Raw genomic sequence first — 15,162 nt, forward strand, 5'->3', positions numbered from 1 at the left:
GTTTGAAATAATAGAATTAAATAGAATCAGCATTATTGAAAAATAGTGGGATGTGCAGACAGGGGGTGTTGGGAGGAGGTTATTTGTGCTCAAGGCTGAAACAATGGGCAGGATTGTCTGTTTTGGTCCTAGAGATTCTGTGTACTATATTCCCATAAAAGTATTTAGCATCAGTAAATATTACTTTTTAATGATGCTAAATTACTATTAGATTTTCACTCTCTATTGATCAGACGGCAATTCTTAAAACAGTCTGCTAATAATCACTCTCCTGACTTGCATGAGCAATCACACTCTAACTGTTAGAGGCCTGCACACCTGAACAGAATCATACTACCTTCAGGAGAGGTAAATGGAGAACAAGATTCTAAAGCTGCATAAAACATATAATGAACCACTGGAGCAATCATGATAGTTGCTATGAATAAAATGAATGCCACTTTCTGCTGAAAGGTTGACAGTATTACAATGTAGTTAGACTCAATGCAACCTTCAGCAAAGAAGCTGCAGAACTTATTGGCCTGGATTCTCAAGCAGTAATGAAGAAACTGCAGGCATTCACAAGCATTACTCTGCAAAACTGACAGTTACTTTGGGATTTCTGCACAAGTATAGTTTAAATTATAATCCCGATGCTGTTGTTGATGATTCAGAACCCCTCCACAGGCTGCAATCTTTGTAGGCTTCTCTAATTCAACCAATGGGATATCACTTCGACTGCTGTCCTGTTAGAAAAGATAATCTTATACTTTGTTGCTTGAGGTCTAACTGAGAGTTTAATGAGGTGCTAAGCTATAGTTATTACCGTGGAAACTACTGGGCCCTAAAAGCCTAATTTTATTAATGTACATGGTAATATTCTGATCAGAGTCCATCTATTTGAAACATTAGTTTGAATACAGCCTAGACTGAGAGGATAAGCCTCTTCTGGAAAGTTAAATGTAAAATAGGTTTACATACACTTGCCCGAGGAGAGAGTATCTGTCATTAGCACAAAAGTAGACATGTAACATGCGATTTTCAGAAGACTGGTATGGAAACTAGAAATGTTACAGATGGGGTAGTGGAAAACAAATTGCTGGAAGACCACAGCAGGTCAATCAGCATCTGTGGAGGTGAAGGGATGGTCAGCATTTTTGGGTTGAGACCCTGCATCAGGTCCAAGATCGTAGAGGGAAGATGTGTACATAGAGGTGAGAGGAAGGGGTGAGGCAGAGGCAGTGATAGGTGGAACCAGATAAGGAAGGGGTGAGGGGAAGATTGGACCAGGTGGGGGCAGGGGAGGGGGTGGTAAAGGTAAACCAATGGAGAAGAAACCCATGTGGATAGGTATGTGGGTGATGGGCAAGATGGAACCAGGTGGGGGAGGGTCTCTATGGGACAGATGGGGGTTGCTTTACAGTATTTGTAGCTAAGATACGTTGTTGAGAACAGAAGTGTAAATGCCAGTGTTACATTTGATTTAAGAATATTTCACAAAACTTCAGTAAGAAAAAAAAAGCCCTAAATTCTTAAACTCCAAAATTATAGGAGTTACTTGAGTTTCAGGACGGACGGAGCCTGTCGATTACTGACGATGCCATTATTTCTATTGCAATCTTTCCCCATCATTATTGTGCAAACAAACTGAATGCAGGATTTTATTTCATTGGAGGCTGTACATGGATTGAACTACATCTACATCATCACTCAACAGCAAAAAAAAAACCCTTGAATCATTATACTTGTCAAAACATTGATTCATATAAAGCTAAGCTACAGTTTTTCCCTCATACCTGCATAATAGCATTAAGTCTTGGCTGCAGGCTGCTTAAATACTCTTTTTTGATTTCAATGTCCTTCATAATTTTCTCTTTATTTGCTAGTGATTCTTTGTATTTTTCTGCCAACCTATAACAAAAATAAACAAGATTCAAGCTCAGTTAGATATGCAGAGATTCTTAGGGTACATAGAGAAGAACTGCAAAAGATAAAGAAAGTCAGGGGCAAAGTTTAGCATGCAACACAAAACTAAACTAAAAGTTCTTCTATAAATAGCAAGAAGGTAGTCAAATGAAACAGAAAAACAAATAGAAATATAATCTTATGGAGAAAGAGCATGGTCAATGTACTCAGGGAATACTACACTTAAGACAATGCTGTCAATATCACAATAAAGGATGTATTAAAGGAACTTAATATGATAAAAATATGCACATAAGTTGATTGCAAAGCAAAAAACTGACAGTCTGGATGAGGTATTGTAGCAGCAGTAATTCAGCTTTGTTTGATATCAGAGTGGTGCCAGAGTATTGCAAATATTACACCCTTGTTCACAAAAGGGATAAACGCAGCAATTATAGACTTATCTGCTTCACAATGGTGGTAATGGGAAATTTTAGGGGCATTAATTCCAACACAACTAATTGACACTTGGAAATATGTTGATTAATAATGCACATGTATTAAAGGCTAAATGTGTTGTTTAACTGGATGAATTCTTCCTTAATAGCAGAAAGGATGGATGAGGATAGGGCGAAATGGTGAAATGAACCTGTACAAGGTATTTGACAGTGCTACACAAATTCCACTGGATTAAAGGTATACTGGATTAAAGGCACGTACCACCAGACTTAAGGACAGTTTCTACCCCACTGTGATAAGACTATTGAATGAGACGGACCTCACGATCTACCTTGTTGTGACCTGGCACCTTATTGCACCGCACTTTCTCTGTAGCTGTGACACTTTACTCTGTACTGTTACTGTTTTTACCTGTACTACAACAATGCACTCTGTACTAACTCAATGTAACTGCACTGTGTAATGAATTGACCTGTACGATCGGTATGCAAGACAAGTTTTTCACTGTACCTCGGTACAAATGACAATAATAAACCAATACCAATACTGAAGGCAAAGTAATGGTGAATGGATACTTTTCAGACTGGAGGAAAACGTGCAGGACTGAGACCCTGAGTATGATGTTGGAATCATCCATTTTTGATACATACTAATAATCTGGATATACAGCATACAATTTCAAAGCTTGCAAATGATGTAAAGCTCAGATATGTAAATAAATGCAAGGACAGAAACAAACACGCGAATAGTCAAATCCTGCTCCTATTTCCAAGTTTATGAAATGGGCAGGAACACATCTGAATGAAATGTCAATGGAGAAGAATGTGATGTGCTTCACTTTGGCTGGAAGATCTGATGGTGTATGACCACAGCTTACTAAAAGTGTGAAGAAAAATTGAGAAGCCTGTTCAAAAAAAGCATATGGGATATTTTGCTTTATAAAGCAGCATAGAATACAAAAGAAACACAATAATGGCATATGTTTATAAAGCAGTGGTTTTGCCCCAGCTGGATAAAGATATTCTGTACACTGCACTTTTAGAAGGATGTCAAGGTCCAGGAGAAGGCACAAAAGAAAGGCTAGAAGAAACGTGAATGTTCTTGGTACGTAGAATGTTAGAAGGAGACTTGGTTAAGAATTTCCAAAGTCTTGACAGAATAAATAAGATGAAATTATTTTCAATGGGAGAAAGATCAGTAATCAGAGGAATAGATTTGAAGATAATTAGCAAGGGAAAAGCACTGTAATGATCTAAAGCCTCTTGCTAGAGAAAGTAGCAGAAGCAGACTCAATTTTCAATAGGAAATCCAACAGATACTTTAAAAGGGAAACAGGGGGAGTGGGACTAATTGGTTAACTCTACCAAAGTGCTAGTACAAGCATAATGAGATAAGTGCACCCTTTCTGTGATTATATCAAACCATGATTCAACAACTGTTCCTTACCTTTTACGCTGTTCAAGTTCCCAATCCAAACGTGACAGAGTTTGTTGATGAGGATCATTCTTAGTAAAATTAGGCTTGCTAATGTCTAATGGAGCTTCCTTATAGAACTCCTCAACATTCACCAAGTCAATCTCTTCATGTTTAGATCTAAAAGACAAAACAAGTGGTTTGAAGTTAGAAACAATCACAATCCATTGTTTCCACTGACAAGCTATCTGACATTAAATATAATGATCAGAGTCAATTGACTTGTGTAGCTCATCTGCAACTTCGGATTACCCATTCCCTACAACATTATGATTTATGATCTTGGTGTGTACTATCTGGAGGATACATTGTAACATATCCCTGAGGTTTCTTCTGTAGCGCCAACCAGAACTGAGATCAGGGCAGCAGGTGCATGGGAAAACTACTACGTCCCAATTTCCCTCCAAATCACGCAAGGTTCTGATTTGGACAGTCATTGCGGTTCTTTCATTGCAGCTGAAACTCTATTCCCAACAATATTATGTGACCACCTTTACTATAGTGCACCACAGCAGTTCAAGAACAAAGCTCACAACTTACCTTGTCAAAGGAATAAGTAACAAATGCCAGTGACAATACAAGTTTATAAAAACCTTTTCTTTTGAATGACTCATAATGCACCTTGCCAAGGTGTACAAGTTTTAATTATTATCCGCCTAAATTTAAGGATCTTCTTAAGCAATACAATGAGGGTAAAATACACAGGACTATGTACTGAAAGTCAGTGAATTGAGATGTTAGCTTTGTCTCTCTCTCTCTCTAAATATGATCTGATCTGCTGAGTATTTTCAGCATTTTCTGTTCTTTTGTAAATAAGTGGATTACCACAACGTTGAAATTAATTGTTACCAATTCACTAAGTGATGCTTTAGTTGTCGGTTTTACCGCACTTACTTTACTTAAAATACGTTACTTAGAATTGACATCATCATCAAAACAGATTATGTGACTTCAACAAAACCAAAAACCAGAACATTAGAAAATCGCCCCCAGCAAGAGGGGAAACTTACTTGAATTCTAAGCACTTTGTGATTTCTTTTTGAAGATGCATCACCTCATAAAGAAGATTCTGAAGTTGAAGGTGAAGAGCATCCACCTTCTGTTTGGCCTGTAAAACAGTTTGCATCTCTAATATCAGAAACCAACTTATTTACATTACTACTTCAAAAATCGACACTTTACAAATCAGGATTGCCATTCCTCTTCAAGTTAACACCAGGCACAAGAACACCCAAGAGAAGTACATACAAGAGAGGTACTATTTTACTTGTTAAAAGCAAACTGGCTTGAACTTAATATGATGGAAGATAAAATTGCTTCTGCACAATTTTGCGCCTACCCTATAAAAAATTGAGCAAATGTTCCCATTAACTGATTGTTACTTTGCCCTGCTCCATCCCATCTTCATGCTCATAGTATTTACCTCATGTGTTTGATCGCGGCCTTTTTTTAATCTGATATGAGCCAAACGGTTTAACTTCTTTAGAGTCATGAAGTGAATACAGCTTTGGATCCGCCGCTCATCAATCTCTGCTGCCTGCAAGAGGGCAAATGAGAATTAAAAGTTGAATAAGCATTTGTAAAGCGCATGGTAAGCACACAGAGGAAATGTTATACCTTGACCAATGAGGCAGTATGAGCCAATGAGTTGTGAATAAAATGCAATCCAGAAACATGATGCGTAATGTAGCTTGACAGTTCTAAACTGTGTTAAGGGCAAGAGGCACTGTTTAAGATGATTTATTAAACTGAAGACCTGTTTGCAATTATATGGATATAAGAGAACCCAATTCATTAGTCAAATTAAGCACAAACATATACCTTGTAGTTCTGGCTAAGACGTATCCCTCCACCCAACATCATTGAAACATATCGGCTTATCTGATCGTTATCACATTGCTATTTGTGGAAGCGTGCTGACCACATTACAGATGCCGCATTTCTTATATTACAACATCCACAGTCTAAAGAATTTAATTGACTCTGATTTGGCGAACACATTGTGTATTTTGTTAGTTACTACTTTCTTTCTTTCACTTAGCATCTTAAAAGCTGAACACGCTGTTGTGCCTGAACTACCTTTGTAAACAACATCTCGACATCATTACGATACTCGAGAATGTTTCACCTCTTGTATAAATGTTGCACATAAATTTCAATTCACACTTTTTTTTGATGTGCTACTCACATCACAGACAAGATTCAAGTGGAGGCTTTCAATTAACTGTTGAGAAAGGTCCCTGCAGATGCTCTCTACCCTGCTCAGTATTTCCTGGATTTTTTGCATTTGTTTCAGATCACCAGCTTCCACTGATTTATTTTTGCTCAGAAAGATTATTTTCTATTAGCGAGGTCCTAGAGAACCTTTGCAACTCCTTTATTTCCTCTCCTCTTCAACAGCTTTGAGAGAAGATACACTTTTCCCCAATGGCTGCTGCAGATGCTTGTTGCAGGGAAAGACTTCTTTTATTTGCCTCTCTGTTGTCTCGCGAACTCTTGTGTTGGTGGCCTTTTGTTCTTGAATTGTCCTTAACCTAGGTAGCTTTCAACATTATTTCCCAGTTAACTTTTATCTCATCCTTAACTTCCCTAGTTCGCCATTTTAATGTCTTGCCTGGTAAATCACAATATAATAATGTAGATGCTGGAGCTTCTATTTCTGTATCCGGGTCTGGATGCAACTATCTATGTAATGTTTGACAAGACTAGAACAAAAAGCAACTGTGTACTATTTTTACTTGCTTTTATTTTCACTTTAGTTAATACATTCCTAATGAATTAAAATTGTCTATATTAGACGATTTTACCAATCTCTATTTCTTTGTCCTTGCAAACAGTTATGGTTCATCTCAGGAAACAAGATTAATTCAGGGACCCTGCACTCTTTGGCTGAAACGAATGCTTGAGGGTTCTGCAAAAGATCGCAAACCACTTTCCTCATACAACCAACACCAACTGTACTAGTCTAGGATCCAAGGTGTGGAGCTACAGATAGCAGCACACATTCCACAGGTCTTGAAGTCATTCAATATTATTTAAAATAATCTTTACTTAGTGCAACTGAATACTTACGGCATCTTTTCCTCCTTTACTCTTCAATTCGTGAATCTCGGCCATCAGTCTTTGAAGATCTTCACATGTTTTCTTGTACAGATCATAGTCTTTGGCAGGATCTCTTGTGTCCACTTCTGCTTCCTCACTATAAGATTTGTTCTCCTAAAACAAACTTGTATTTCAGTATTTCAAACAAACTATCAACCATCAATAGTACCTAGTAAGAATGAAGATTGATGCAGGTGAGCATACAGTACTTTAATTGGTTAAGCATTACAATTTTTGACAGTAACAGTGTGCAGGTACTAAATATTGGTATCTTACTCAATGGGAAAGTTGAGAAGAGAGGTGTTGGTGCATTTGGGGGGGGGGGGCATGCAGTAATGAGGGAGGATATCCTAGAAGGCTCTTCAAATGAGGCCATACGGGTAGAGCCTAGGAACAAAAGGGGCAATAGATAAATTAGTTTATTGTCATATACATCAGGGTGCATGAAATTCCTTTCTTGTCCGAAGCTCACAGAGTAAAGAGTATACACGGTAATAATAAATACAAGAATAAATACAACAACAAGCACAAAACAATAGAATGGTGGAAAGATTGTAGTGCAATCTGAAGTAGTGCAAAAAGAAATGCTAAAGTGACAATAACAGAATAACAAAAAGAGAGAGAGAGAGAGAGAAGGAATAATGAGGTAGTGTCCAAGGGTTCATGGATTGCTCCTATCTGGATGCATCACAGCTTGGTATGGCAACTGCTCTGACCGGGACCACAAGAAACTGCACATGGAAACCAGCTTCTCCTCCATGGACTCTGTCTATACTTCTCGCTGCTTCAGTAAAGCAGCCGGCATAATCAAATACCCCACCCACCTGGGACATTCTCTCTTCTCCCCTCTCCCATCAGGCGGAAGATACAGAAGCCTGAAAGCATGTGCCACCAGGCTCAAGGACAGCTTCTATCCTGCTGTTATAAGACTATTGAACAGTTCCCTAGTATGATAAGATGGACTCTTGACTTCACAATCTACCTCGTTATGACCTTGCACCTTATTGTCTGCCTGCACTGCACTTTCTTGTAGCTGAGACATTTTGCTCCACATTCTGTATTGTTTTAACCTGCACTACCTCAATCCACTTTGTAATGAACTGATCTGTATGAATGGTTTGCAAGACAAGTTTTTCACTGCACCTTGGTACTAGTGACAATAATAAACTAATTCCAATTCAGAAATCTGATGGCAGAGGGGAAAAAGCTGTTCCTGAATCATGGAGTGTGGGTCTTCAGGCTCCTGCACCTCCTCCCCTATGGTAGGAATGAGGAGAGGGCATGTCCCAGAGGGTGAGTGAGGAAGAAGCTGTTCTTGAGTCTGCTGTCTGGGCTTTCAAGCTCCTGTATCTTCTCCCAGAAGGTAGGAGAGAGAAAAGGGAACAGCCAAGGTGGCAGGCATCCCTCGCTCTGTCCACCACAACAGCCAGGATCTCCCGGTGGCCAGCCACTTTAATTCCACTTCCCATTCCCACACTGACGTGTCTATCCAAGGCCTCCTCTACCGCCATGTTGAGGTCAGGCACAGGCTGGAGGAGCAACACCTCATATTCTCCCTTGGTCGTCTCCAACGTGACAGCATCAACATCAATTTCTCTAACTTGCAGTAACCCCCCCCCCTTTTGTTCCCCCCTTGTTTTCCCTGTGGCCTCTTTCCCTTCCCTCCTACCACCCCCCCCGACCTCCCCAACTATTCCCCACCTCCTTCCCTTTATTCCAGGGTCCACTGCCCTCTCCTACTGGATTCCTTCTTCTTCAGCTCTTTGCCTCTTCTACCCATCACCTGTCAGCCTCTCACATCACCCACCTACCTTCCCCCCTCCCACCAGGACTCACCTATCACCTGCCACCCTGCGCTCCTGCCTCCTCCCTGCCTTCTGCCCTCATCCCTTCCAGCCCAGGTGAAGGGTCTCGGCCCGAAACGTCGACCGTCCATTTCCCTCCACAGATGCTGCCCGACCCGCTGAGTCCCTCCGGCACTGCGTGTGCCTTGCTCCTGACGATACCGTTCGCCCTCCCGAAGGTGGAGGAGGAGCGGCCGGAGCGGGCGAGGAGCCTGGGACGGACGGGGCGGCTCTGCAGCTTCCCTCGGCCCGGAGCAGAGCGGCTGCCGCGCCAGGCCCAGGCCCCGCTGCCGCCCGCCCCCATCCCGCCGCTCACCTGGTCGCCATCACCTCGGCCCTTCCTGGGTTCCTTCTCCACAGGCCCGCCCTCGCTCCGGATGACTTTGGTCTTCCTTTTCTTCACGGACTCCGTGGACATCGCGGGGTCTCCGGGCTCCAAACAACAACCCGCAGGCGCTTCAGGCTCCGACGGAAGGCGAGGGTCGCCGCTTCCGTCCTCCCCGCCTGCCGGGGGCGCTGCGGCCTGGAGACTGGAGGCGGTTGCTCCTCCCCACCTGCCGGGGGCGCTGCGGCCGGGCGACTGGAGGAGGTTGCTCCTCCCCACCTGCTGGGGGCGCTGCAAGTGCAAAAAAAAACTGGAAACCTTACCGCTCGTCACCGCCAGGGGGCGCTGCGGCCGCCGGGAGCGGTGGATTTTGCTTTCCTTTGCCTGCAGGGGGCGCTGTTGCAGCAGGGACGAGGAGTCCTTGCAGTGGGCGCTTGAAATTCTGACCCATTGCACTTCAATGCATGTGTAAAATAACACAAACATCTTCTGATTACAAACAATTTCAGGAACTTTATTTTGCCCTTGACTTAATTGAGTTATGGTTTTGTTACTGAGAGGTTGGAATTGTGTTGCTGATGTCTTTGGATCATACTCACGGGGGGGATCAAGATATTTTTTGCAAAAGTTCTCTTACAGAATTAGATGAGACCTGAAGTTTCTTGAAAATAATTGAAGAGTATTTTTATTAGTTTTTTTTCCAGCTAGGAAAGTTGAGTTTATTGTCATATGCATGAGTACACATATGTACAAGTGCAATGAAAAACTTGCAGCAGTATTACAGGCACATGACATATAAGCAGCATTCACAAGAAAATATAAATTAAACATAAAACTGGAAATAATTATTTGCAAATAAATTACCAGCAAAAGCAGGTACTCATCTTCCTGCTGATTAGTGCAGTTTAAATGCCAAGCGAATTAAAGGCCTTAAGCACATACTTGTTAACTTTTTGTGTTTGTTTTCCTCATTGTGCCATTATCAGCTCATTCTCTGACCAAAAACATAAACTGCTGGAGGAACACAGCAGGCTGAGCAGCATCTGTGGAAACAGAGGGGTAGTTTCAGGTTGAGACCCTGCATCATACGTTGGTCAATTTAATGAAAACCAAGGTCTTGAGTTGAAGATTGTGGTGGATATTCAGCACCTTGGACTGAATATTTTGCCCCTTTTTTTACAACCTTATGGACTCGACAGTGAGATCAAGAATTTCATGTCATAACGAATGCTTTGCAGCCAGCAGCTATTTGTGTTGATTCTGCTATCTCATTTATGCTTTCTCAAGACCCCTTTTTTATTATTTGACCAATTACCATCTCCCTTTGCATTTGATTTCTTTTGTCTTTTATCCACTTTATCACAGACATTCCCTTTCATTCTTTCCTTCCCTCTCATCTTTCTCAGCCTCTGAAACATTAACTATATTCATCCCCCTCCACAAGTGCTGTCTCACTTGCTGGATAATTCCAACATTTTCTGTTTTTATTTCCGATATTGAGCATTTTGTGCTTGTTGGCAACTTCCATGATTTTGAATCATTCCCAAATATTTTATGGTCAATATTTGAAGCTTTGTCAATATTGCAAAGGCGAGGATACTCAATATGCAGTAATGTTCCACAAACAGAAATTAATTAATATTTGCTCTTATCTACACCTCCAGCCCAAAAGCTTGACAAGCTGCCCTGTCAAACACTTCCTGTCTCACTTCGGACAGAGTCTGCAGGTCCCATGTGGGATTATTCAGCCACCCACAGAACCACAGTGGAACCAAGTCACCCTCAAGCCTAAAGGACTGCTTGAAAAGAGGTGCCTTGGTGGAGTGGGGGGAACCAGAGCTTAGAACCAGCTCATGCAGTGACTATCTGACCTGGTGCTGAGACGAGGTATTTGAGAAATATTTAATTCCCATTCTTTTACTATGACGAGCAGCAAAGATATTTGAGATAAGACAATATAATCAAAGACCCACCCACCGCGGTCATTCTGTCTTCATCCCACCCTCTGATCGGCAGTAGGTATAAAAGCTTGAGAACACGTACCACCAGGCTCAAGGACAGATTCTATCCCACTGTTATAAGACTCTTGAATGGACTTCTCATATGCTAAAGATGAACTCTTGATCTCTCAAGGCATGGTAGGCACGGTAGTGTAGCGGTTAGCGTAACCCCATTACAGCGCCAGTGACCCGGGTTCAATTCCAGCCGCTGTCTGCAAGGAGTCTGAATGTTCTCCTCGTGTGTCTGCGTGGGTTTCCGCCGGGTGCTCCAGTTTCCTCCCACATTCCAAAGATGTATGGGTTAGGAGGTTGTGGGCATACTATGTTGGTGCCTGAAGCGCAGTGACACTTGCGGGCTGTCCCCTAAACACTCTACACAAAAGATGCATTTCACTGTGTGTTTCAACGTACATGTGACTAATAAAGAAATCTTATCAACTTACCTCATCATGGCCCTTGCACTGTACTTGTCTACCTGCACTGCACTTTCTCCGTAACTGTAACACTATATTCTGCATTATGTTATTGCTTCCTTTGTTTACTACCTCGATGTACTTGTGTATGGAACGATCTGTCTGGAAGGCATGCAAACAAAAGCTTTTCACTGTTTCTCGGTACATGTGACAATAATAAACCAATTACCAAAATTACTTTCTGTGAGAAAAGCATGATATGGTGTCTAGCTTAATGCTACAAAACTAAAGGAATTGAAATGCCTTAAATGTTAATATGTTTGACAGACTCTTTGGAAGGAAGATTGTGAAATGATCTGTTTCCAGGAGAACAGGTCTATCTTTGCGACACTGCAGGAGATGCAAAAAACGTATGTTTGGTTTAACAGCCACAAGGGGCTCAAGAGACTTAAGGGAGAGTGGATGTACGGTGCTCTGACAGACAGGATGGGTCTGCACTCCTGTTTTTGCCAATCAGCAGGATGAGGAAGGAAATCTTTGACCTGAGTTTGGGTGGCGATGTTATCACAGGTAGCTCAATATTTTTTGCCCTGGGTGAAACGAAGGGGGCTTAATTAGGACTGCTCTGCCCGAGACCGCAAGAAGCTGCAGCGAGTTGTGGGCACAGCTCAGCACATCATAGAAACCAGCCTCCCCTCTGCGGACTCCGTCTACACTTCTCGCTGCCTCGGTAAAGCAACTAACATAATTAAAGACCCCACCCACCCTGGACATTCCCTCTTCTCCCCCCTCCTATCGGGCAGAAGATACAAAAGCCTGAAAGCATGTACTACCAGACTCAAGGACAGCTTCTGTCCCATAGTTATAAGACTACAGAATGATCCCCTAATACAATAAGATGGACTCTTGACCTCACAATCTACCTCGTTATGACCGTGCACCTTATCGCCTGCCTGCACTGCACTTTCCCTGCAACTGTAACACTTTATTCTGCATTCTGTTATTGTTTTTCCTTATACTATCTCAAAGCATTGATGTAATGAAATGATCTGTATGGATGGCATACAAAGCAAAGTTTTTCACTGTACCTCGGTACATGTGACAATAATAAACCAATTTACCAATTTATAAAAAGTATTGCGAACACATTGACATTCATTCACCGTATCGATGAAAGAGTAATATATCTGATAGTTGAATTAAATGAAAATAATAAAACAACAAATGCGGCAAAACAATTCCTCCCTTTTCAAAGCATTAACGAAAAGAAATGAATAACTTGGATGTTAACTGGTCAAGGAAAAGCTGCATTATTTAACATCCATGAATACATCTAACCTACTGGTTACACAGCATGAATATTGAGACACTAACATCATAAAATTGCAGGAACACAAATGAACAGTTTATAAAGATACCAAATGGGTCAGTAGAGATCTGGACTGATAACTAAAATCTGAAACAGTTTTCAAACTCTGCTTTTTTTTAATCAATGAAATTAGTATCATTTGGAAGAATTAACACATACTGCCCTGGAAAGAATTAACCTTGTGCAAAATGAGTGGAATTAAGTTTGCAAATTATTATTGCATGTCATCTGCAAAGTGCAGCAATGATCCTCACAGTGTGTAGAAACAATAATCAGGGTCAGACTTAGTCATCACTTGGGCAAGGATAGATAGTTTAGGGAAAGTCAGCGTGAATTTGTTAACGGCAAATTTTGTCCAGCTAACATTACAGTGATTTCTGTTGAAGTAACCAACAGAGTCAATGAGAGAAATGTGATTGATGTGGTCTATGTGGACTTCCAAAGGGCTTTTGATAAGAGGCTTGTTATCAAAATTGAAGCCAATGGAAATAAAAAGGGTAGTTGCAACATGGATAGTAAAGTGTCTGAGTTGCAGGAAACAGAGATCATTGTACAATGCACAGAGGGGTCAGTACTGGGACCACTGCTTTTCTCGATATAATGTAATGATTTGGACGTGGGTATAGAGGGCAGAATTTCCAAAACTTGGAGGTGTTCTCCACATTTCCCATGACAGACAGAGAGGCCATTCAGTCCATCGAGTCTGCTGGCTCACAGAACAATCCCATCCCTCCATTAATTTTCCCTGCAGCTGATTCTCCCCACATTCCCATCAACTTTCCCTCAGACTCTACCCCACACCCACACCTCACTTGCAGTGGCCAACCTGCATGTCCTTGGGTTGTGGGAGAAAACCGGAGCACCCAAAGGAAAGCCATGTGGTCACAGTGAGAATGTGCAAGCTCCACACCGACAGCTCCAGAGTGAAGATTGAAGCTGGGTTACTGGTGCTGTGACAGGGCCGATGAGAGAAACGTGATTAATGTGGTCCATATGGACTTCCAAAGGGCTTTTGATAAGAGGCTTGTCATCAAAATTGAAGCCCATGGAAATAAAAAGTGTAGTTGCAACATGGATAGAAAAGTGTCTGAGTTACAGGAAACACCAGCTCTGAGGCACAGGCACCGTGCATCACTTTGCCACCAGTATAGAGAGCTCTGAAGAAGTTAATAATAGTCTTTGGGAACTTATCTTGAAGAATAGTCTTGAAGAAGGGTCCTAACCCGAAACGTTGACCGTCTGCTTTTCTCCACGGATGCTGCCTGGCCTGCTGAGTTCCTCCAGCATCATAGTCTTTTTCATCTAGATTCCAGCATCTGTAGTCCTTTGTTTCTCTTTATAAAACATTGGTTGGCCACAAATGGAGAATGCCAGAGGAAGTGGTAGCAGCAGGTACAATTACAATGTTTAAAAGGCATTTGGACAGGGTCATGGATAGGAAAGGTTTGGAGGATTTAAGGGTTTAAGATAAGATAATACATCTTTATTAGTCACATGTACATCGAAACACACAGTGAAATGATACGAATCAAATGCAGACAAATACAACTAGCTCAGGAAGGCATCTTGGTCAGCGTGGACTAGATGGGCTGAAGGCCTACCTCTATGCTGTATAACTCCATGACTCTGGTATTGCATGCAATTCTGGTCGCCCCATTTCAGGAAGGATGTGGAGGCTTGAGAGGGTGCAGAAGAGGTTGCCTGATTAGAGGGCATTTGCTATAAGGAGAGGTTGGAAAAACTTGGATTGATTTCTCTGGAGCAGCGAAGGCTGAGGGCAGACCTGATAGAAGTTTATAAGATTATGAGAAGCGTAGACAGGAAAGAAAAGAATGTTTCTTATTAATAGAGCTGTGTAAAGTTTAGTGCAAGTGGTCTCTCTTTAGTTTTTAATGTGGGTCAGGGGTTGGGGTTTGCCAGCTTCTGAACTTTGTACCTTGGGGTCTAACAGTCAACTTCAGTGTTCAGAAAACCAGCTAAATAAACACATTAGGTTTCATATAAGTGGGGGTCACAGCACAGTGGAAATTGCCTTGGGTTCAATTATGAATCATTCTTTTATGTCTCTACCAGCCAGTTGCAGAAAGGTCAGTGTGAGGAGAGATCTCTGAATGTCTGCTTGTTGTTCCAGCGAGAGCCCATGGTGCACAACACAACGGCCTCTGCAGAAAATGGAGCTAGCACTTACTTCAAAGTGGCGAAGAATCATTTTATTAGGATTATTTAAAAACACATAACATTTGTATTCAGAAGCTGAGAAACACACAGTTGTTACAGTGCCACTTGAAATCAG

General features: G+C 41.7%; 1 protein-coding gene across 2 annotated transcripts in view; it reads right to left on the reverse strand.

The window, feature by feature from the left end:
• The window catches only part of thoc5 (THO complex 5), a 35,772-nt gene extending 26,499 nt beyond the window's left edge, over window positions 1-9,273 (reverse strand). For both annotated transcript variants that reach the window (XM_052032410.1, XM_052032411.1), the window contains exons 1-6: window positions 9,079-9,273; window positions 6,889-7,032; window positions 5,240-5,353; window positions 4,827-4,924; window positions 3,790-3,936; window positions 1,776-1,890 (exon numbers count right to left, since the gene is read on the reverse strand). In XM_052032410.1, the coding sequence (XP_051888370.1) occupies window positions 1,776-1,890; window positions 3,790-3,936; window positions 4,827-4,924; window positions 5,240-5,353; window positions 6,889-7,032; window positions 9,079-9,180 (720 nt within the window). In that variant the 5' untranslated portion in view covers window positions 9,181-9,273. The remainder of the gene's footprint in view (window positions 1-1,775; window positions 1,891-3,789; window positions 3,937-4,826; window positions 4,925-5,239; window positions 5,354-6,888; window positions 7,033-9,078) is intronic.
• Window positions 9,274-15,162: the final 5,889 nt, after the last annotated feature.

The sequence above is a fragment of the Pristis pectinata genome, chromosome 17 (assembly GCF_009764475.1).
Source record: "Pristis pectinata isolate sPriPec2 chromosome 17, sPriPec2.1.pri, whole genome shotgun sequence".
NCBI classification, from domain to species: domain Eukaryota; kingdom Metazoa; phylum Chordata; class Chondrichthyes; order Rhinopristiformes; family Pristidae; genus Pristis; species Pristis pectinata.